At 41.9% G+C, this 25,339-nt stretch overlaps 1 protein-coding gene across 2 annotated transcripts in view; it reads right to left on the reverse strand.

The window, feature by feature from the left end:
- The window catches only part of LRBA (LPS responsive beige-like anchor protein), a 1,198,938-nt gene that overhangs the window by 828,146 nt on the left and 345,453 nt on the right, over positions 1 to 25,339 (reverse strand). For both annotated transcript variants that reach the window (XM_082258080.1, XM_082258079.1), the window contains exons 30-31: positions 24,135 to 24,262; positions 14,580 to 14,658 (exon numbers count right to left, since the gene is read on the reverse strand). In XM_082258080.1, coding sequence (XP_082114206.1) covers positions 14,580 to 14,658; positions 24,135 to 24,262 — 207 coding nt within the window. The remainder of the gene's footprint in view (positions 1 to 14,579; positions 14,659 to 24,134; positions 24,263 to 25,339) is intronic.

The raw sequence follows: 25,339 nt of genomic DNA on the forward strand, positions 1-25,339 counted from the left end.
ATATAATAACAAGCAGATTTTCAAACAAACGTTTGATGGAATATTCTCAGTTCTTAACAAATGTTGTCCAAAAGTTACTAAAAAAGTTTGTTTTTCACATTCAATTTTAGAAGGAATTAACTTTACCCAACGAAAACCACATGCACGGTTTGAAACTTGTTCATTCAAGAACACATTTTCCATTCTGTTTCTTTCAATATTTATATCACTGAAGTAAAAAATCAGTGGTTATTTGACCCAATTAATGATCAAAAAATTAAAAGTGTTCAAAAAATAAAAAAAGTCAAATATTCTACTAGTGTATAGCCAGTCTAAAGTTATATTAAAATCTTTTTTTTTTTTTTAAATCACAAACATGCTATACTTACCTGCTCTGCGTGTTGGTTTTGCACAGAGCAGTCTAGATCCTGCTCTTCTTGGACCATCCCTCCTGCCGAGTGTCCCCACAGCAAGCAGTTTGCTATGGGGGCACCCGAGCTGCTGCTCTTTGTCCATTCAGACATGGAACCGTGGCTTGGCCCTGCCCCCTTTCTCTCATTGGCTCACTGACTGACAGCAAAGGGAGCCAATGGAGCCCACTGCTATATCAGCTAATAAGGGAGAGTCCCTGGACTTTGTAGCTCTGGTGCAACATTGCTGGATTGAGATGGGGCTCAGGTAAGTATTAGGGAGGCTGAGGGGGAGAGTTGCACACATTTTTTATCTTAATGCATGATTAAAAAAAAAAAAAAAAAAAACCTTTTGCATTTAGAACCACTTTAAGTTGCCTGTGTACTGAACGATTCATACAAGATCACTTCCAGTTGGCCAGGTATGCAAGCCTTACATCCATGGCATTCCCCTGTTCATTCATTGCTGCACTGCAATGCACCAACACACAAAGGGCCAACAGATGCCAGCGTGTGTGAAGATGTGAACAACACATGCGCTGGGCACATACTCTGCAGAGCTTGTTACAACACAACAGTGCCTAATTTTTCAACCTTTTCGCTGCCAGGGCCATTTTTGCGTTTTTTTTTGCACATAGGTTTAAAATAACTATTTTAGCCCTAAAGATGATGTAATCCTTGAGGATCTACTCCTCAAGACCTATGGGCGCGAATCCTTCTCGGCAATGTTTGCTGTAGAGCGGGCCCACGGCTTCCCCGCGCGCGTGGTTTATGCTTAGATATGTTTATGCCACTGGCTCTGGGGGTCCTCCCTGGCAACCAGAGAATCTTTCCTTTTGTTCACCTCTGGATGGCGTCCCTCACTTTTTTGACTTTGAATGTTCGTGGTCTTGAGGATAGAGTGAAGCGCACCCCGTGTTCTACTTGAAGCGTCAACGTGCTGACGCTATCATACTGGTGGAAACTTATGCTGTTGGCTGCTTGCAACGAGCACTTAGACGCCCTTGGATAGGCTGGGCGTTTCATTCTACCCACACTACCTACTCCAGAGGTATCTCCGTCTTAGTGGCTAAGTCGTGGCTTTTGCAGTTCGGTTGGTTGAATTGGACCCTCAGGGCCGGTATGTCTTTTTACTAGCCCATATTGACAACTCCCCTGTATTACTTTTGGCCTGACATGTGCCCCCGCCTTATAGCTCTAGTGTTTTGACCGCGGGGTTCTCACTTATGTCTCGGCACCCGACTGTCCCGGCCATCTGGTTGGGGGATTTCAACACTGTTCTGAACCCTGGTTTGGACAGGCTGGGACAGCCGGTGGCATCCCCAACCCTTCCCGGGAGACTAGTTTTGCACGTCTTCTGACTGACTTTGCTCCTGTGGACACCTGGAGGCACATCTATCCTACCCGTAGAGCTTATTCTTGTTTTTCTTCTACTCACTCCTCTATGTCCCATTATGACCTCATCCTGATCTCCCGGCACCTCCTCCCTAGGTTGCAGGAAGCGGGCTTTCGCCCGCGCATCTCATCTGACTATACTCCCTACTGTGTTTCCCTTCGTAGATCTGTGGTACCCCCCGCTCCGACTTGGAGACTGAACCCCTTTTGGTTGTCTCTCCTGCCTGATCTTGATCATCTTGTGGGAGAATGGTAGTTTTTCTTCAGCTCCAATGCGGACACAGCCTCCCCCCTGCTTATTAGGCATATGTTTAAAAAGCACTGTCTTCTGTTAAGTGAACACATTAACAGGCACAAGCGCTCGTCTGAGGTGTCTTACACCCAGGCGTCTGCCCATCTCTGTGAGCTGGGGGACCGCTATGTGGAGGCCCCTACACCTACTAACCTAGCTGACTTTAAACTTCAATCTCGGGTGGCTGACCAACTATGCTTTGAGAAGGCCAAATGCCGGATGTTTTTTGTGAAACAATGGTTGTTTGAACACGGAGAGCGCCCTGGCAGGCTCTTAGCCTATCTGGCTCATCTCGACTCTAGGCTCTCCATGGTGATAGCATTGCATTCCCAATCCCTAGGCCTTGTGACGGACCCGGCTGCGGTGGCTGCTGAATTTTCTGCCTTTAGAGAGGTTTATGAATCTAGGGCTGACTACTCCCCTCAATCACTATGTGCTTTCCTGGATAGGCTTGATTTCCATACACTTACCGACTCCCAGGTTCAGATCTTGAGGAAAATACAAAAAGTGGTCACCACCTCCACCTATAACTGGTTTTATTGGTAAGGAGCACTGGAAGGGCGGACGCAGGTCAAGAAAAATGAGGAGATTTCCAGTCACAACTTACCAACCAGCCAGCGACCAACCGAATTGACCTGTCTAACAGTATGCGTTAAAAACAGGGGTTGGTTGCACACATTTGCAAATACATGCGTAAGCTGCAGGCCCCGGCAAGGCACCCTGTTATCTGCAGTCCCTAACTCTACAATTTAAAGAGTCTCCACAATGACCCCCCTATATCCCCCTTTAGAGCAGGCCTAGGCCAGGGTGAGGGTCCCCCATATTTATAAATCCCCTTTAGAGCAGGCAAAGGCAGGCAGGTCAGCCATCCCAGGTCCCCCATAGATCCCCCTTAGAGCAGACCAAGCAGGGTTCCCTTTCCAGACCTCCACAGTGAATCTACCACAACCTACTGTTACCATCCTCCTTTTCTTCTCCCGGTCAGTTAGACAGTCCCTCCCCCAGCCAGCCCAGGGCCCAGAGTCAGTCACAGGGAGAGAAAGATCACTGCGCAGCCGCGCACGTAGGTCTCTCTCTAGTCTCCACCACCACTCCACTTTGCGGGCGGTGCCAAGAGCTAGAGCCGAGCAGGAGCGGACAATCCGAGGAAAGCCTGAAGCTCCACCCGTCGCATCGGGGATTGATCCGAGATTCTTCTCGGCAGATGGGCAGAGTGAGACTTGTGGCGCAGCGGACACTGCAAGGACCGCTCACGGACACCAGTGTCCATGTGCGGACACCTTGCTGACCCCTGCTAAAGCCCCTGGGTCGGACGGCTTGCCGAATTCTATCAGGCGTTCTCAGGTCCGTTGGTCCCCAGACTCCTAGAACTGTACCATGAGGTCATTGAGGATAATGCTTTACTGGACTATGAGAGGCACTTTTTGTGCTAATCCCTAAACTGGGCAAGGACCCGTATCAGCCAGGATCGTACAGACCGATATCACTGTTGCAGACGGATGTCAAGATCTTGGCCCTACGCTTGAACAAAGTGATTCTTTCACTCGTGCATCCGGATCAGACCGGGTTCATGTCCGCAAAGAATACTGCCTTCAATACTAGGCGCTTGTATATGAATCTCCAGGCTTCTCACTCACAGATTGGCACCAGAGTGGTGGTCTCATTGGACGCAGCCAAGGCTTTTGGTTCTGTTGAATGCATCCATCTGTGGCAGTGTCTTCCCTGCTTTGGTTTCAGCCCTAACTTCATCAAATGGCTTTCTATATTGTATACTTCCGAGGGCAGGGGTGGTTGCAAATAAGTGGACCTCTGCTGCCTTACCCCTGTGGAGGGGGACGCGTCAGGGGTGCCCTATTTCTCCCCTATTATAGGCCTTGGCGGTTGAGCTGCTAGCCATGGCTCTGAGGACCCACCCTGGTGTTAATGGACTGAGCTCTGGTTCTCTGGAGAAAGTCGGTCTTTATGCAGATGATATGATTATGTACCTTGCTGACTCTGGACCTTCGCTCGAACACGCCCTTTGTATTTGAGATCTTTGGGGCCTTCTCGGGCTTGAAAATCAATTGGGCCAAGTCCCAGATCCTTCCTATCGATGCCTTTCCTCCTCCGGTGGAACAGGCCTTACTACCGCTGAAGAGGGTTAGTTTGATTAGATATTTGGGGGTCTGGGTGTCCCGAGACTTGTCGGACTTTATTCCACTGAATGTGGAACTCCTGGTTTCAAGAGCAAGACGCAGATTTGGACCAAGTTGCCGTTAGGGGTTATGGGTCGCATTGGCTTGGTGAAGATAGTCCTACTTCCCAAGATCTTATATGTTCTGTGGCATTCTCCAGTTTACATTTAATTTCAATATTTTAAAGTCATGGAATCTATCCTGAAATCCTTTATCTGGGGCCCTTCCAGGCACAAGGTGTCCTGGAGGGTTCTGAAATGCCCCACCTCGCTGGGGGGGCTTGGCGGTCCCTGACCTTGGCTTGTATTATATAGCGGCCCAACTGTCCCATTTGTATTACTTTGACAAAGTTGATAGGCAGCCGTATGAGTCTCTTGTCTGTAGAGAGTCTATTGGTCATTTCCCTCATCCCTTTTGTGATATCCTGAGAGGCCTCAGGGGTGCCGCAAGCGGCTCTCTCTCGTTTCACAATAAACGGATTTGGGATCTGACAGTTGCGAAACTAGGCTGTTCTTTCCACGAGGATACACCCCTTGGGTATAATAGACATATAGGGGAACTATTACTCATTCCTGATCCGCAGATTTGGATTCAGCACGGGATTTATCAGTTGTCCCATGTTCTTCACGGTGGCTGTCTTAAAACATTTGACCAATTGAAGGCTGAATTTCGGTTACCAAACATGTTTTTTAGGTTCCTCCAGCTACGCCATGCAATGCGAGTCCAGTTTGATGGAACTTGCCCCCGGGTGCAGCCCCTAGATGCTTTGCTGGTTCTGAGGGGAGATGAGCCGAGGAAGCTGATCTCCATCTTCTATGACATGCTCATTACTCCATCTGCAATGCAGTTGGCTCTCTCTGTCTGGGAGGAGGATGCCGGGGAGATGGATGATGAGGACTGGAGTGAGGCGTTATAGGTGGGCAAGTTGGTGTCTCCCAAGATGTCAGATAGACTTACAAAAACGTATATCTTGCATAGGGCCTATCTTGCGCCAGTTAGACTAGCAAAGTTTGACCCTTCTCGCAGCTCGGATTGCCCCAAGTGCCTGTTATCCGATGGAACCTTCGAGCATCTCCTCTGGCATTGCCCTCGTGTTAACTGTTTCTGGGAAAAAGTGATATAGTTCTTACATGACCAGATGGGCTCCCCGGTTTCATTGGATCCTCGGCAATGTCTCTTGGGTCTGCTTCCGGACTTGGAGTTGGATAAGGGTTCGCTGAAATTTATACATGAAACGTTTAGTGCTAGGAAGTCTTGGCTCGGAGCTGGATGCAGTCCTCGTCCCCTACTTTGGCTGCTTGGAATGCTTAGGTGAATGCCTCTTTGCCATGTATGAGGCTCATTTATATTAACAGAGGGTGCCCTACTAAATATAATAAGATTTGGGATCGGTGGCTGCAGTCACCTCAGACATGCTGTTCTTGATGACTCCACTCATTTAACGCTATGCTAGAGCCTTCCAAAAACAAAACAAAAGAAGACAGACAGGGAAACTTTCTCTTTTTGCAGCGCCCATGGGCTGTTTTGTCTCCTTTTTTTTCAGGGGCACTTCACAATTTTTTTTTTTTTTTTTGATGCACGGTTGGTATTTATGACTCTTTGCATGCTTATGTACCCCATACTGTTTGGGTGAGATCGCATAGGATGTTGGGGGACCTTTTGATTTTTTTTTTTTTTTGTTTTTTGTTGCTCGTTTTGTTCCCCTCCTTTTTTTATTATTGACATTGAACTGTATTTGCTGTAGTACAAATGTTCATGGCCTGTGTCTTACACTTTTTAAGTACTTGTATTTTGCACAGTTTAATAAACATTGTGTCAGGGCACAAACACCAGAAGAAGGGCTCTAGGACCCAGCAGCGCTATCAACAACTTAGCAGGAGAAGGACTTTAGGACCCAGCAGCACTCCCAGCAATTTACCTGGGCCTATACAAGGAAGCCTGCCAGTGATTTTTAGTTGCTGGTTGATCTTCGGCTCCTCCAGTGTGTTATCCTTGTGATATTCCAGTTCCTGTCTCCTGTTACTGACCCGGCTTGTCCGGTCTCCTGATTGCTTCCTGTGTTTGACCTCGGCTATCCACCTGACCACGCTTGCTTTGACATCCACCTGGCTCCTGATCTTGGCTATCCCCCTGACCACGCTTGCTCTGATATCCACCTGGCTCCTGATCTTGGCTATCCACCTGACCACGTTCCAGTCTCGGCATTATCAAAGTCCTGCAAACACCTCACGGGTGCCACCTGTCTGCTAATTCTACTCCAGCACTCCAGCTGTACTCTGGATCCTTCTGCACACAGTCCAGCAGGTGACCCATGCTACTTTGGGCCTGACCTCTCCTGTTCTCATCCTGAGGGGGGTCTGGAACTTAGCCGCAAGGGAAGCCCTCTCTCTTCATTGGCCTCCAGCACCAGGTACATGATACATTGTTTCTGATTTAAAAAAAATTAGATTATGTAAAACCCCCAAACATTATACAGTGCCTTGAAATAGTATTCATACCGCTTGAAATTTTCCACATTTTGTCACATTACAACCAAAAACGTAAATGTATTTTATTAAGATTTTATGGGATAGACCAACACAAAGTGGCACATAATTATGAAGAGGAAGGTAAATGAAAAATTATCTTCAAAATTGTTTACAAATATCTGAACAGTGGGGCGCTTATTTGTTTTCAGCCCCCTTTACTCTAATACCCCTATTTAAAGTTTAGTGGAACCAATTGCCTTCATCAGAAGTAAATTAGTAAATAGAGCCCACCTGTATGCAATTTAATCTCCGTATAAATACAGCTGTTCTGTGAAGCCCTAGGAGGTTTGTTAGAGAACAGCATCATGAAGGCCAAGGAACACACCAGACAGGTCAGGGATAAAGTTGTGGAGAAGTTTATAGCAGGGTTAAGTTAAAAAAAAAAAAATATCCCAAGCTTTGAACATCTCATTGAGCCCCGGTCATCCAAAAATGGAAAGAGTATGGCACAAATGCAAATCTACCAAGACATGGCTGTCCACCTAAACTGACAGGCCGGGGAAGGAGAGCAATAATTAGAGAAGCACCCAAGAGACCCATGGTAACTCTAGAGAAGCTGCAGAGAGCCACAGCTCAGGTGGGAGAACATGTCCACAGGACCACTATTAGTTGTGCACTCCACAAATCTTGCCTTTATGGAAGAGTGGCAAGAAGCAAGCCATTGTTGAAAGAAACCCGTAAGAAGTCCCATTTGCAGTTTGCAAGAAGCCATGTGGGGTACACAGGAAACATGTGGAAGAAGGTGCTCTGGTGAGATGGGACAGACATTGAATTTTTTGGCCTAAAAGCAAAACGCTATGTGTGGTAGAAAACTAACACTGCACATCACATTGAACACATCATTCCCACCGTAAAACATGATGGTGGCAAGATCATGTAGTGGGTTGCTTTTCTTCAGCAGGGAAAGGGAAGCTGGTCAGAGTTGATAGGAAGATGGATGGAGACAAATACAGGGCAATCCTAAAGAAAACCGGTTAGAGTCTGCAAAAGACTTGAGACTGGGGGGAGGTTCATGTTCCAGCAGGACGACCCTAAACTTACAGCCATAGCTACAATGGAATGGTTTAGATCAAAAGCATATTCATGTGTTAGAATGGTCAAGTCCAGACCTAAATTCAATCTGTGGCAAGACTTGAAAATTGCTGTGCACAGACGCTCTCCATCAAATCTCACAGAGCTTGAGCTATTTCGCAAAGAAGAATGGGCAAACATTTTACTCTCTAGATGTGCAAAGCTGGTAGAGACACACCCAAAAGGACTTGCAGCCGTAATTGCAGTGAAAGGTGGTTCTACAAACTACTGACTTAGGGGGTTGAACACAAATGCACTTTCCAGAAATGTATTTGCAAAAAGAAAAAAAATTTAAAACCATTTATCAATTTCCTTCCACTTCACAATGATGTACCACTTTGTGTTGGTCTATCACCAAAAATCCCAACAAAACACATTTACGTTTTTGATTGTAACATGACAAAAAAGTGGAAAATTTCAAGGGGTATGAATACTTTTTCAAGGCACTGTATATTTTCTGAAAGCAGACACTCTAGAGAATAAAATAGTGGTAGTTCCAATTTTTTTAAGTCACGCGATAGGTCTAGGAAATGCACAATTTCAGTAAAAAACACAAAGTGAATTTTAGGGCAAGCAACGCAATAAATTACCCACTTTTTTTGGTAAAATATAAAAGATGAGGTTGTACTAGGCAGAACAAACTGATTAATTATAGCAGAGTGTGAGGGGTTATGCCTGCAGGGACTGCCCCATAGGTGTGGTTAAGCTTTTTGCCTGCCTAGTGCCTATTCCTAATGGGAGGAGCATAACCCAAAATAAGTGGGCAAAATGTGACAATGAATTAAAGTGTTTCTTCACCAATGCCAGAAGTCTGCCAAGCAAATTAGGTGAGTTGGAAGTTCTGGTGCACGAGGAGAACTATGATTTAATTGGTATTGCTGAATCTTGGCTTCATTCTTCACATGACTGGGCTATTACTATTCCTGGCTATGCTCTCTTTCAGAAAGGCAGGGTAAAACGGAGAGGTGGTGGTGTCTGTCTCTATGTGAGAAGTGATCTCAAACTGAGTGTGAAAGAGGACCTAGTTGATGGAGAGTGTGAGGAGTCTGAAGCAGTATGGGTGGAAATGTACATGGGTGTGAGTAATACAAAGATTATCATTGGAGTTTGTTATAGACCTCCCAGTATTAATGAGGAGGTGGAGACTCGGGTCCTGGCACAGATAGAAAGGGCTGCAAGGGCTGGGACAGTGATAATGGGGGATTTTAACTACCCAGACATTGGCTGGAGTAATGGCACTGCTGGAACAGTTAAAGGGCAAAATGTATAAACCTATTACAAGACAATTTTATGGTAGTTTATCGAGGCCCCCCACTAGAAATGAGGCTCTGTTGGACCTGGTAATCTCAAACCATGCAGAGCTTATTAATAATGTTCATATAAAACAACAACTGGGTAGCAGTGACCATAATATGATTTCATTTAAGGTTAGCTGTAAGCAAAAAACGCATACAGGAAATACAAAAACACTTAACTTTAAGAGAGCAAATTTTTAAAGGATGAGGGCTGCTCTCCAGGATTTAGACTGGGAGGGAATATTGGCATCGATGAGCACAGAACAGAAATGTGAAATTTTCAAAAAGACTGTATACAAACTTACTGCAAAATATATTCCCATGGCAATACGTTTAAAAGGCTAAAAATAAAACTTGTGGCTCATGGCCAAAGTTAAAAAAGCTATAAATAATAATAAAAGAGCTTAAAAAAAATATAAAAAATATAGAAAATATAAAAATGAAGAACACTATAATTGTTTAATTATTACATTAGAATATTAGACTATAAAAGAATATGTAAAAAAGAAATCAAGGACACAAAAGATAGGACAAACCCCAAAAAAATCTTCAAATATAAATCATAGTAAAAAGGTTAGGGTTGAGCATGTAGGCCCTTTACAAAATAATCCTGAGTGGGTGACTGGGGACAAAGAGAAGGCAAATGTATTAAATACTTTCTTCAGCTCTGTGTATACAAAGGAGCATGGTGGAGCATGGTGTGGATCCACCCACACATCCTAAAAGAATTGAGCGCTGGAATTTCAAAGCCTTTGTTTCTCATTTTTTGGGTCTCGTTAAGGACTGGAATAGTACCACTGGATTGGCGTAGGGCCAATGTGGTGCCTATTTTTAAAAAGGGATCAAAGTCTTTGCCAAGTAACTATAGACCTGTTAAGTTTAACTTCTATAGGAAGGATACTGGAGAGTTTAATAAAAGACCACATAGATGAGTTCTTGCTGGAAAAAAAAATATTTTAAGCAACAGACAGCATGGATTCATGGAAGTTGTCAAACAAACCTGATTTCTTTTTTTTGAGGTGGTAAGTAAAACCTTGGACAGAGGGGTGGCTGTGGACGTAGTATACTTGGATTTTGCAAAAGTGTGAAGTCTACATGCTTGGAAAGATCGGTTTGTAAATGGATAGAAAATTGGCTAAAATATAGAATTCAGAGAGTAGTGGTTAATGATTCTTACTCTGAATGGTCTAAGGTTATCAGTGGTGTACCCCAAGGTTCAGTGTTGGGACCCTTACTTTTTACTATCTTATTAAATGATGTAGGGTCTGGGATTAAAAGTACCATTTCAGTCTTTGCAGAGGACAACAAACTTTGCAGTGGAATAACTTCTTTACAGGATGTCTCCAACTTACAAGCTGACCTCAATGCATTGTCTCATTGGGCAAATATGTGGCAAATGAGATTTAATGTTGATAAATGTAAAGTTATGCACTTGGGGGATAAGAATACGCATGCAGCATACATACTAGGGGGAGTAAAACTGGGGGAATCCATAGCAGAGAAGGATCTGGGTGTTCTGGTAGATCCTAAGCTTAAAAATGGCATGCAATGCCAAGCTGCGGTTTCCAAAGCAAGCAAAGTCGTTTCTTGTATTAACAGAGGCATGGAGTCCAGAGAGAGAGATATAATTTTGCCCCTGTACAAATCATTAGTAAGACCTAATCTGATAAAAGCAGTTCAGTTTTGGGCACCAGTTCTTAAAAAGGATATCAGGGAACTGGAGAAAGTGCAGAGAAGGGCAACCAAACTGATAAGAGGCATGGAGGAGCTCAGCTATTAGAAAAGATGAGAGGAACTGAATTTATTATCTTTTGAGAAGAGGAGATTAAGGGGGGATATGATTAACATGTATAAATAGAAATGAATATTAAAAAAGAATAGCGCACCCATGCAAAATAAATGACTATCAAATATGGAGACAATCCATAAATAAAAATGGGGATTTGGTCCCACCATATGGCCATGTCGTGCTCAAGCCGACCACTACGTCAAAAGTACCCAATTGTCAGTGGGTCCTACACTATCCATAAAAAGGATGAATCAAGTAGATATAGGAGGAGTCCCTTGTAGTGCAGTTGCACATCTCTCCCAGCAAGGAGTGTTATCTCCAAGGGTTAGAGAGGCTGGATTCATCCTTTTTTATGGATAGTGTAGGACCCACTGACAATGGGGTACTTTGACATAGTGGTGGGCTTGAGCACAATATGGCCATATGGTGGGACCAAATCCCCATTTTTATTTATGGATTGTCTCCATATTTGATAGTCATTTCTTTTGCATGGGTGTGCGATTCTTTTTTAATATACATGTCGCTTGGTTAATAGCTGCACCGGCTTTAGATATACATGTTCAGGGTGTGCTCCCCCAATTTTTGGCTTGTTTATAAATAGAAATCAGTATGTGCTAGTGTGCTCCCATTTGAACTAAAAAATGTGCTAAGAGGGTATAATTTAGGCAAATATACCAAATCTCCTGCCTCAACAAAATTGCAGGATAAAGTGACAAGGTGCTAAAAGTGCTTAATATTACAAAATAATAGCAAATAAGTACTCCACTCTTACCAGAATTGATGCAAAGTTTAAAAAAATTAATAAGGGCCCACAGTCCTAAAGTGCATATGATAAAGCATCACAAATTATAACAATACATATGTATAAAGTGCGCAGTGCTAAGTGCAAAAAATAATTTTTTCATAAACCGACAGTGGTGACAGTAGATCAAAAGCATCAGAGCCAAAAAAGAAAAAGAAAGGGATGCCAGTCCTTTAAAATGTGCCCAGCAAAGTATAGTGCATGTGAAAATAAGCCCAGGAGTCTGTGTTTTTTAGTTCTTTGGGCTCACAGGAATTAACAGTGTTCCTGAGCTTCCACAAGTGCTGCATGTAGTCCCACGGTGTTCACACACAAACTGATTAGATGGAAGCTTACCAGAAAAAACGTTATTAGGCAGCAAAGAATATAGGGAATGGATTCCACTATTCCTCCTCTGGGATAGTCCCAGCCTACTCAGAGCGATCAGCATCTCTTAGGGGTATTTGACAGGGGTAAAAGCCAGAGACCGAGGATAATCTTTAAACGGCTTTACACTTCCACAGAAACCTGATAAGCATGTAGGTGAAAGAACGGCTAGATAGTGCATTACCTTAAAAGATAATATTTATTTTAATAAAAATTGCACTTACATTACAGAAGAAAGATTCCAGCATAAAACATGCACGGCCGCTTGCAGTGCGGACGGCGCCAGAATGACGATGCGGCTTTTCCACCCGACGCACGTTTCTTATCAACAGGTGTCCACTGGGATTGGAGGTCCTCCAATCCAAGTGGGCGACTGTTGAGGAGAAACATGCCTCGGGGGGAGAAGCCGAATAGTCATTCTGGCGCCATCCATACTGCAGGTGGCCATGCATGTTTTATGCTGGAATCTTTCTTCTGTAATGTAAGTGCAATTTTTATTAAAATAAATATTGTCTTTTAAGGTAATGCACTATCTAGCCGTTCTTTCACCTACATGCTTATCAGGTTGCTGTGGAAGTGGAGTGGAAAGCCATTTAAAGATTATCCTTGGTCTCTGGCTTTTACCCCTGTCAAATACCCCTAGGAGATACTGATCGCTCTGAGTAGGCTGGGACTATCCCAGAGGAGGAAAAGTGTAATCCATTCCCTATATTCTTTGCTGCCTAATAAAGTTTTTTCTGGAAAGCTGCCATCATATCAATGTGTGTGAACACCGTGGGACTACATGCAGCACTTGTGGAAGCCCAGGAACACTTATTAATTCCTGTGAGCCCAAAGAACTATAAAACACAAAGACTCCCGGGCTTATTTTCACATGCCCTATACTATTTAAAGGACTGGCATCCCTATTCCTTTTTTGGTTCGGGTGCTTTTGATCTACTGCTACCACTGTCAGTTTATAAATAAAAAAAAATTATACATTATACATATGTATTGTTATAATTTGTGATGCTTTATCATATGCACTTTAGGACTGTGCGCCATTACTAATTTTTTATGAACTTTGCATCAATTCTGGTAAGAGAGGAGGAGTACTTATTTGCTATTATTTTGTAATATTAAGCACTTTTAGCACCTTGTCACTTTATTCTGCATTTTTTTTGAGGCAGGAGATTAGGTATAATTGCCTATAACGTTTTTGCACATTTATTAGTTAGAATGGGAGTGCACTAGCATATGCACATTTCTACGTAATTTTTCCTTAGTCCAGAGACTTCTAGATGCTGCTCTAAAAGCAAGTTAGCGCATGCTATACATTCTGAAATTCTAACACGTTTAAATATATAAGGGCTCCATATAGTGAACTCGGTGTTGAGATATTCACTTTAAGGTCAACACAGAGGACAAACGGGCACTCTTTAAGTCTAGAGGAAAACAGATTTCGTCTCTATATACAGAAAGTTTTCTTCACCGCAGGAGCTGTGAAAATGTGGAATAGATTTCCTTCCGAGGTAGTTCTGGCTAGCTCATTAGATTGGCCTGGATTCTTTTCTAGGTGTACAGAATATAAATGAGTACCAATATTTATAGGTAAAGTTAATCCAGGGAATATCCGATTGCCTCTCGGGGGATTAGGAAGGAATTTTTTCCCCCTGCTGTAGCAAATCGGATCATGCTTTGCTGAGGTTTCTTCGCCTTCCTCTGGATCAACTGCGGATATAGGATTGTGTATATGGGATTGTATGGTTGCGTTTTTTTACTGTTTTTTTATTGGTTGAGCCAGATGGACTTGTGTCTTTTTTCAACCTGACTATGTAACCCTACTAGTAATGAAGATGGAGCTGCGTCTGTCGAACGATAGAGAAATGTATTTAGTCTCAAATTCTTCCTGAAAAAAACAAAAACCAAAGTGTACTTTCTGGTATGTGAGGGTGCATACTGTATGCACCTAGGCAGTTCTGTGCCTACACCCATATAACTGTATAGGTTGTGGGATCGACAGCACTGCTCCCTCTGACCGATAGTCTTAGGAGATCTGAAGTGGGATTTGGTGATGTTACCACTACACTATACACTGATGTTCTCCTTGAGTTTGACATGAGGAATAAAAAACCCTGCCTCTAACAAACATGCACTGCAATTCAAGGCATAATATCAGCTGAAGTAAAACTACAGACAATACTGATGACATCATTTGCCCTCTGCTTGGATTTTTGAAGAACATCTTCCAGAATTGAGTTGATCTTCACCTAACATTGTGAAACATGAACTAGGCATTGATAATGTCTAGATGCAAAAGTGTTAAAATACAGTAGTTGCAGTAACAGATGATGGTCTTCTGTAAGGCTTTCGAAATGTGTCAGTTGTGGTAGACATTGCAATAATGCTTTCTAAATTTTATATGGGAAGAAAGCAGATCGGAAGGAGGAAAGATAGGGTCACCAGCTCAGCTTTGTTACAGTTCGCATTGGAACAAACCTCATGTGAGATGCAGAATCTTCTGGAACGGATGTAACAGCTTGGACAGATGGCAGGTTTGAATTAGAGGATCCACTAGCTAAAAAAAAAAAAAAATACATCTTTTTAAGATCGGTATAGCATTGCAAAGCATCACTTAACTATTTTATGGACATCATGTTTCAATGAAAGCAAAAGCACTGAAGAAAAATCAAGTATTTTGATTATGCCAATAGATACATTCACAGAATTATTTTGCAGTGTGTGTTAAAGCTTCTCCACAAGCAAAGCCTGATAAAATCTACAACTGCACATGTGGATAATAAGTACAGTAGCCACTTCAAACATGTGGAATCAAGCTGAGTTATCTCACTCTTATCCTTTCACTGATAAACTGGCTCCTTCAAACTGACAGTTTTACAGACACTCACAAGAACATAAAAGAAAATGCAAATAGATCATCTGTCTAGCACCCTTCTCAGTGCAGTTTACTGAAAATTCACAGTCCCCAAGGCTCTACGCAAATCATGTATTTTGCAATAAAGTATCATTTAAGACCTTCTCTCCTTCCTGCTGCCTCATAAAGAGAGTTCATGTATTTTTATTTACTATGAATGGTTTTACATTTCACCCATTAAAAAACACATTTCCCTACTTTTTTTACATTTCAAGAAAGGATACTCAAAGGGTGCAGGAATGCAGAAAAAGAACACAGGATATCCAAAAGATAGACGTTTAGTTTTATCCACCACAGCCACACTGAAGGCTAGCCATACACTTTTACATGAGCTAAATGAGATAAAAACCAATAGATTCCTCCATGCACGATAAACAATTCGAATAAAGGAATATGCCTTGTTGGCTATTGGATTCAGTCAGCACCAGTGGCTGTCTGAACACCCAAAACAGTGACTTCATCTGATGGCAAGCAGTTGCTGTATGGCTAATAATTTTCCACCTGGTGTAAGCTGGCCATAGACTGCTCGAATCTCGGCTGGTTCAGATGTTAGCAATAATGACTATGTTCTCCTGGCAGGGATGGCTCCCCATGCCCCCACCAGGAGAACACAATAGCTCTGCAGGAGGGATTCCCCCATCAACACTGACTGTGTTGATGGGGGAATCAACCAATTTTCTTTCCTGCAACCTATTGCAGGAAAGAAATATGCATCATCTATGGCTGGCTTTTGTTGGTTTTAAAACAAATTTTCTCTTGCTGAATGTTGCCAACAGGACTGCTCAAGGCTTGCATTTTAGCCAACTCATCAGAAATTAGCTGTAGCAGTGTGTGACTAGCACAAACTATTGCTCCTCCTAGAAATGGAGGAAGAAAGCACATAAAAAAAAAAAAAAAAAAAAAAAAGATTATACCTCCCTTTACAGCCTCAATGCCTTTCATGTCACCTCTATTTTAGAAAGCAAAGTAGTAGCATTATTGTGTTGATTGTATGACAAGAGTGAGTGTGTGTGTGTGTGTGTGTGTGTGTGTGTGTGTGTGTGTGTGTGTGTGTGTGTGTGTGGGGGGGGGGGGGGGGTTGTTTCAACCCCACCCATATCTTGATTAAAAAAAAAAAAAAAAAGCAGCTAGCTAGACTGCATCAGCTCTAGTTTCTTAGATATGGTCAAATTTATATAATTATTAGTTCGTTTTTGAAAAGATCTTGCTGATAAACTTGTTCTTCTGTTAACTAGTTTGTGTTTTTGTGTACCTCACACTGTACTTTCCAGGAAAAAATTGGATTTGAAAGTGTAAATTATTAATTGTATTATAAATATGACTGTATAGGAGGTTTGCGTATTGACACTCACATCGTTTGGTTATTGCAGATCGAGCACCATTGAGGTTAGGGCTACTTTACAATGGTGCTGCCTGAATGATTCCAACATATTTTGCTATTTTTATATCCTGATTTTTTAGGGAAGACCAGAGTGAAGAGTGGTAAATCGCACTTATGCTGTATCTGAAAAGCTAGAGCTAGGGGGAAATACGGATAGGGAAAAATTGGTGCCATTTTTGGAATCAACAAGCCAAATATCCAGCAACTGGTCTAACATTTGAGGCACCAAAATGTGTGTTGGCCTGTGATCGTAAGCAATTGGACAGACAGTTGTAAAAGAAACTAAAGATGAAATATCTGCCCTTGACATTTTTACAAAGAACATGTAATATAATGAAACCACCCTAAGAATAAAATAAAATTGTGCCACTGTATCTGATGTTTTGCTGGTAGAAGAAAAGCAGGATTCAAAGCAGAACTACACAAACCAAAAAAGCAATTTAATTCATTTTTAATGTTTAAAGCAAACTAGATATTCATCTATGTCTCCATGCTTTATTTTGCTGAGAAAGGGCATGTAGCATTCACTTCCAGGAATCCATCTGCCTTTAGCTCAGGCATGCAGGCAGGAGAGTGTACTTAGCTAAGAAAACCCCCTTTTCCTCTCCTGGGATGTATGCCATCATGTACCTAGGACTGGAAACCAGGAAGTAACTTAAGAAATAGAAACAAAATAATAAAAAAAAAAAAGTTTAAAAACCAAGCAAATATGATATACTTTCCTAGCTATTTACTAATGTTAGCAGCATAGGGATAAAAAAAAGTGCCAATGTTGACTTACAGAGTGAGGTTCTGGGGATGAGCTCTCATACCCACATCGTTTTTAACATGGTTTATATCAGATGGCTAGTAAACCAGACTATGTCAGATCTTCCTTGCTGGAGGAAAAGCTTGCAGGACTCTTCTGGGCAACATACTACAAATTTTGTGGTTGCCTAAGCTAAAATGATTAGTGAGGTACATACAAGGGATTGCAGTATAAGAGACTATCTATTCTAGCCCAATACACTACAAGCGTAGTGACATTAAAACTGGTTATGGTGCCCTTGAGTGTGAAAATATTGAAAAAAGGTGTGACTGCCCCTTTAAACATGAAAGAATCACTTCTAAATTATGAACAATGGATAAAGGTGTTGGCGCTCACAATGTGGAGTGATATTCAAACATACAAAACTCTAGTGCAATAAGACTAATGGTAAACCAGTGATAACTACATTACACATTGCATGTTAAAAAAAAGTGCATATTGCAAAAAGTGTAAAAAAATTGTGACCTAAAAAATCAATAAAGAAAATGTAAAAAATAAAAAGTCCAATGTGACAATATTCAACACCAAAAAAATATATGAAAAGTCCTTCTGAAAAAATGTCTTCCAAATGCTCATTTATTTTTTACACTTTTTCAATATGCACCTATTTTTTACATACGATGTGTAATGTAGTTATCACTGATTTATCACTAGTCTTATTGCACTAGAGTTATGTATGTTTGAATATTACCCCAAATTGTGAGCGACAGCACTTTTACCAATTGTTCATACACTACAAGCATACCCCAGTCAAGTGGGCCAAAGCTCAACTAAACTGGTATCAATGACTATGGACCCAAAGTAGATTAGCTAAGGGGGCTGTGTCAAAGGCAGTTATTTCCAGTGAACCAGCTTAGGTCCTGAGAATTATTTTCAAAACTTAAGAATGGATAATGTTACAGGACAGGTCCCATTGTATAAGTTTTATTCTTAATAATATGGGTTATACGGTTACTCACATTTAACACAAAGAGATAAAAAGCTCTCTCTAAGATTTAGACAGGCTTCTCTGTTGGGCCAAAGGACAAGTAATATTTATATGGCAGTCTATCTCAAATGATCCTATGTGTGGTAACTGCTGAATTCCTGAGGTATCAAGCTGGCCATACACTGTGCAAATTTTATTCAGCTAAAATTCCCTCAGTGGATAGCCCTATTCCATTTGACAAAAGTAAACGTTCACTACCAGAATCATGGGTGCGGCCGTGACATTTTTACCCCCAGCATTTGGCTTTCAGGTAAAGGTAATCCGAGCAGCTTCACTGCCACCTGATTACTTTTACAGGGCTCATAAGGGGCCCTGCGCTTCTGACAACTGCTGTTGAAATACAACAGTCACAACTGGAGATTCATTTGTCTGTATACAGTAGTGTGGATGGAGGAAACTTAAGTTGTGGTTTTCGTTCAGCCGACTATTAGCGTATGACCAGCTTTAAGAGGAGTAAACTCTTGGAGAGGTCATCACAATGGGATCACTACAAGTCCATATGCATTAAGTAATGTTTGCTTCTTCTGTGCAACTAACAGACCAACTGGTAACGGATACCCACCTCCCAAGAGTTCTCAAGCAGAACAAGCAAGCAAAACAAATTTAGCTTAATCCTGCAAACTCTGAAATTTTGTAAAAATTTGGCAAGCTGAGAATAGTGTACATCTTACCACCCTCGGATACTGCTAGTCTGATTGAGAATCCAACAATCAATTTTAGAGAGTTGTGGAATATGTGAGGTCATTACCAGCAAAGAGAAAGGTATCTGTAAATTTTCACCTAGCTCATATAATGTGTCCACCTCTGGTTTCTAAACGGTTGCTGCCTTTTATCAAACAGATACATTTTGACACAGTAAACAACCCACAAGAGGTCACTAATCAATACAAAGGGAAAAAGAAGAAACTGCTAAGTCCCGGGTCACACTTGTGCGATGCGGGAAGGCTGCGAATTCGCAGCCTGTTCCCGCATCGCAAACGCACATCTGGCAGTTCACACTGCCATATGCGCAACGCAGGGGGTGTCAATGAAATGTTAACGACACCCCCAGTTTGATCGCATATCGCAGTGCGATCTGACAGTTCGCACAGGATCGGATCGCACAAGTGAACCACTGTGCAATCCGATCCGGATGCGGCTGGAAAAAAGGGTCATGTGCGTGTTTGGTGCGGATACAGTGCAAATTCAGCCAAAGTGTATGGCTGAATTCGCATCCGCACCTCCGATCGCATGCAATGAAGGAGCAGTGCGCTCCGAATTACATGCGATCGGCGCACTCGCTATAGTGTGAACCGGCCCTAAAAGTCTGTTTTCAGGCCAGTCATCCAAGCATCTTGTTTTTGGACCAGTCATTTTTTTTTACAGAAAGCTTAAGTCTATGTGAACTGTGATCATAGATAGAATGGAATGTTTTCTTTGGACTTTGATTGCATTAAAAATGAATTTGCATTGATATGATTATAATAATTACTATGATTGTGTTATTTTTGCTGTGTGGACAAATTAAATGTTTAACCTTAAATAGTCTTAAACATTTCAGTTTATTCTACAAAGCATTTATTTTCCTTCTGCAATGATCACACTTATGTTACCATTTTGCCTGATTTTCTTTCTCGTTCTAAACCGACCACTCTCACTTCAGCATTTCAGGTTATAATAGAACACCACAATTAAAATAGTTTTGTGCATTAGATACATTTTTAAAAGAAGCAAAAACAGTACACCAAGTTAATTTTAAAAAAGATCACGGCTATCATGTAAATGCTAACACTATATTGTAACAAAGTATAAGTGTTGATCTGTTCATTAGGAATTCTGCTATAACACCAATACACAAGTCAAAGAATTATAGCACACCTGTATCATTAATACTGTAAAGTCCAAAGCAGGATCTATATTCTTGGGGAAGGTCAAGTATAAGAAGAAGGAAAAGTCATTTGGATACTATATATTTGTAAACTTCCTACCTCCATGTACTTTAGACAGGCAGACATACCAGGGTATGCTCAAAGTGCTATTTAGGAATGTTAATGTGTGCTGTTTTGCGTTGTGTTAAGGCTGTGCGTCACACAGACTTAGGCATTTGAGAAAGTTTATGTACTTGTTGCAGTTTATCAAATCTGATAAAATATATTCATGTCTTTCTTACACTATCTACACAGAACCCTACAATTTATTATATAAAAATAGAATGGCTTGCAACACATCCAATAGAATTAAAAGGAAATACTCAGGGAAAAAAAACAAAAAAAAAACAGAAATTTACAATATCCCTATAAATGTAGCTCTACCTAATGTGTGGGTTACCATGATTTGTTTGGAATCCAATCATAATCCATAAATGGTTTTATCTTTTAAGGTTTGGACAACTCTCAATGAACATACTAAGGCAAACTGTAAAAGTTCACGATTGGCAGGATTTTCCAATCCACATATCCATAGAGAAAAAAATAAATGCAGGGAGCGGCCCTTCCAAGGGCACTTTATATATACACAGATACATACACAAACACACAGCTGCATCTCATAAAATTAGAATATCAAAAAAGTAATTTCAGTAATTCAATTCAAAAAGTGAAACTCCTATTACCTACATGCATTACACAGATTAATACATTTCAAGCATTTCTTTCATTTAATTTTGACTGTTTTTTCAGCTAGTTAAAACCCAAAATTCAGTAGCTCAGAAAACGAGAATATTACACAGGACCAATACAAGAAAAAAAAAAAAAAAAAAAAAAAAAAAAGGTGTTTAATATAGAAATGTCAGCTTACTGAAAAGTATGTCCATGTGCAGTATAGTATGCACTCAAAACTTGATCAGGGCTCCTTTTGTATGAATTACTGCATTAATGCGGTGTGGCATGGAGGCGATCAGCCTGTGGCACTGCTAAGGTGTTATGGAAGCCCAGGTTGCTTTAATAGCGGCCTTCAGCTCATCTGCACTGTTGGGTCTGGGGTCTCATTTCCACCCTGTCAAAGTGGCAGAGAACAAAGCCACCTCTAGAGACGGTGGATCCTTGTCCCATTTCACCAGAATCTCTTTAGCAGAGATCTTGTGTGGAACTGTTCAAACAGACCGCCTAGACGATGGACACCATCAGGCCCAGCACCCGCATACAAGCACGGAGGGATGACAGTCTGCTGAACAACAGAAGCTTTATTTACTCCTGCAATGTCTGTAGTTTTTTTTAGAGGAAGAAACACTCTGGCTGAGGTGGAGTTTAGAGTCAGACCCAGATAGTCCAGTTTTTATAAACATTACCAAAGCAGACTCCTGAAGGTTTAGAATCTAACCAAGCTCCCTCAGAGTTTGCAGAGCAATCTCCAGTTGTCCATCAGAGCAGTCAGACACCGCATGCAGAAGATGATCATCCAGGTAACCCAGTACCGTGATCCCCCGCTGACTCAAACAATGCTAGTACTGGGTCAACACTTATGGAGACCTGAGGAGCGGAGGCAAGACCAAAAGTCCAACCCATAAACCAATAATGCTTCTCGCCCACGGAAAATTGGAGGAAGCGTTGGTGACCATCACATATTAGAACGTGCAGGTAGGCGTCCTTGATGTCAATAGAAGCAAAAAGAAATCCCCCTGACATAGGGAGACCACTACCGTGTGAATGGACTCCACGCAGAACTTCTGTACTCGCACCAGCAGTTTAGCGCCTTGAGGTCCAGAATTTGATGTACCTTGCCTTCCTTCTTGGGAACTGTTAAGAGGTTTGAGTAAAAGCACATGAACACGTTCCAAAATCGGAACAATCACCCCCTGAAGGAACAAGTCTTGCACTACCCCAAAGAGACCGGTAAGTGATCTGGGGACAAGGGCAGGCAGGCAAGGGAAGGGAAGAACCTTTCCAGGGGATAAGACCGAACTCAATCTCGTAGCCTGACCGAAAAACTTCATGGACCCACGTATCCTATATCAGGGAGGCCCATGGATCCGGAAACCAGTGAAGACATTCCCCCCCCCCCCCACCCCAGATACGGGTGAGGGAGTCCCTTCATGCAGAGGCAGCCTTGTTCCTCTTGGAACCTCCAGTGGAGGCCCTGACTTTTGATCCCTTCTCTTGAGGGACAAAAAAACCTCTTCTGAACTGAGAATGGCCCACAACTACGACAGAGCTCCTTGCCCTTGGTAGCCTGCGGAAGAATAACACTCTTTCCCCCGTGAGACCCTTAACAATGTCATCCAATGAACCTCCAAACAGGCAATCCCCTACAAGGGGGAAAATCAGATAAGGCCTTCTTAGAAGTCGGGTCCGCAGACTAGTATTTCAGCCAGATAACACGCCGAAGGACAACTGCTGATACAGACAGCCTAGACATCAAAGGAGCTGCATCAAAGGGGCATCACAGATATACTGTAGCTCCTGGACCAACTGCCAGCTCCACAAAGACAGGGGGAAGAGTTTTCCCCTCCAGGTCCCTGCTTAAAAGTTTAGCCCACTCGGTCAGAGTTTGCGACACCAGGGCAATAGTAAATACCAGCCTAAGTGCCGAACCAGCCACAGCTAACATAGGATGAGCCAGAGCGAGCCTCCGCCCTCCTATTAGCTGGATATTTAAGGGGGGGGGGAACCCGGGGGGTCCCACCCTCGCGAGACGTTTAACTCGCAGGTCTGCACATGCTTGCTGGTCAGACTGGAGGGACCCTAAGGATCTAGTATATCCAGTTTGTCGCCCAGTCCGACACTTGATTGTAGATCACGCAGGAACAAATTAATAAAAAGAGGAAAAAAAAATTCCATTTGAAAAGAAAAAATTGCCAGGACCAGAGATCCCACCAAGTAACTAGGTCTTTACTCCTGACTAGGCAGAAAAAAAAAACTAAGTGCCTATAGCTGAGAGCTTTTTCCTGCCTAGTGTCCTACTGCTGTAGAGGTCAGTATAACCCAATGGTTAAGAAGAATGGGGAGCTGTGTGTCAATGAACGAAAGAGAAATGAAATCAGCATCTCCATAAAGCTGGTCAGCAGAAGAAAGCATGAAGTGCTCTAGAATTTCTTGGTAGAGGGCTGCACTGACTTTGGACTTGATAAAGCACACTGGACCAACACCAGCAGATGACATGGCTCTGCAAATCATCACTAAACAGTGGAAACTTCACACTGGACCCCATGCAATTTGGATTCTGTACCTCTCCACTCTTCCTCCAGACTCTGGGACCTTGGTTTCCAAATAAAATGTAAAATTTACTTTGATCCGAAAAGAGGACTTTGGACCACTGAGCAACAGTCCAGTCTTTTATCTCCTTAGCCCAGTTAAGACGCTTCTGAGGTTGTCTGTAGTTCAGAAGTGGCTTGGCACAAGGAATGTGACAGTTGTAGTCCATGTCCTGGATACATCCATGTGTGGTGGCTCTTGAAGCACTGACACCAGACGTAGTCCACTACCTGTGAATCTCCCCCAAAATCTTGAATGGGCTTTGCTTCACAATCCCGCTGCGTTTTTTTCCCCCGTTTCTTGTGCACTTTTTTTTCTGCCACACTTTTTCCTTCCACTCAACGGTCCATTAATATACTTGATCAAGCACTCTGAACAGCCAGCTTCTTTAGCAATGACCTTTTCTAACTTACCCTCCTTGTGGAGGGTGTCGGTGACCATCTACGTCTACCATTCTACTGAACCAGACTGAAAGACCATTTAAAGGTTCGGGTTGTTTTGAGGTAATTAGCTGATTAGACATGATCATGGCTGTAAGCCATAACTCAATTAAAGGAAAGAAATGCTTGAAATACATCATTCTGTGAGTAATGAATCTATATAGGAGTTTCACTTCTATAGTTGAATTACTGCAAAATGTAACTTTTTGAGGATATTTAAATTGTTTGAGATTCCCCTGTGTGTATATATACATTTATTTACACACACACATATACCTACAGACACACACATATATACACACACTCATTCTATAAATTTACTTGCAATATATACCCGAGTCATCTTTGTCAGCTTCTGCAGACTGGGAGGCTTCTAATGAAGACACCACACTGACTGCTTGAGGGACAGGCCCAACTGTAGATGCAACAGGAGCAGTTTTCTTCTGTGCTATAACGACACTCCTGAGAAAAAGATGAAAAAGATAAACTGCTATTAAATGCCAATTCTGAAGCATTCAGCACAAAGACTTCAGAATAATGAACAGTTTGAACATCATTACCTAAAAAATAAATGACAAAACACACCGAACTGTGCCATCACCATCTAAAGATTAGTATTTGTTTATGCAAGTAAAAATAAGAGGAACTGAAATTTGGTTACAAATATAAAATATAGCAATTTGCACTGAATATTTGAATATTTTGTATAAAACACACACAAAGACCTTATAACACACATTAATAAAAAAAAAAGAAAAAGCACATCTGACATTCACTTGTCTCTATAAACACATTTTTCATTATTTTTGGCTTAAACTATAACTAGGCTGCATCACTAACCATCACAAATCAAATCTGTTCTCAAGGCCAGCAAAGCTGATTATAACATTGTCCTCTGAGACACCTTGATTCTTGATGACATGCAAGGCTTCCTTCCCTCTAACAAACTCCATTTTCTTAATACACAAGTCATCGTACCATGACAAGTGAATAAAGCAATAGCCAATTATTCAGCAGAAACCTTCTTAGCCATTAGGAACCTAATCCCATAAATCAGATCGCTCTTTCTATACAATGTCAATTGCAAGTTCCACCAAACTGCAAAATTCAAAATTAAGCTACACTTTAACAGCTCACTGTCATATTTAAAAGCAATGTATCTTTTAAGTAGCCAACGTGAGGACGGCAGTGATATCAAAGAGGGGCTTACATCACTTCTGACAGAACAAGGGTGAAAAGACCAGAAACCATAAATATTCAGAGGCATAAGGTCAGTGTGTTATTAGTCCCAATTATCCAGGACCGTAAGGAGGCTTTGTGGTGCAGATAATTATTACCTGTTGAATGAGTACAGATCACCAGACCTGGCCAGGCAAACTCTTCACTCAGGACTGTGTGTTTATAACAAGATCTGAACATTTAAAGCAATGATACACATTATGAGAACTAGTTTGGGGTATGGTAAAATATGAGAGTTTAGAAATTGCCAGTTTATGTGTCTAGTTGTGTTTACTGCCTTTAGCAACCCATAGACAACAG

Source organism: Pelophylax lessonae (assembly GCF_965119305.1).
Source record: "Pelophylax lessonae genome assembly, chromosome: 1".
Classification (NCBI taxonomy): domain Eukaryota; kingdom Metazoa; phylum Chordata; class Amphibia; order Anura; family Ranidae; genus Pelophylax; species Pelophylax lessonae.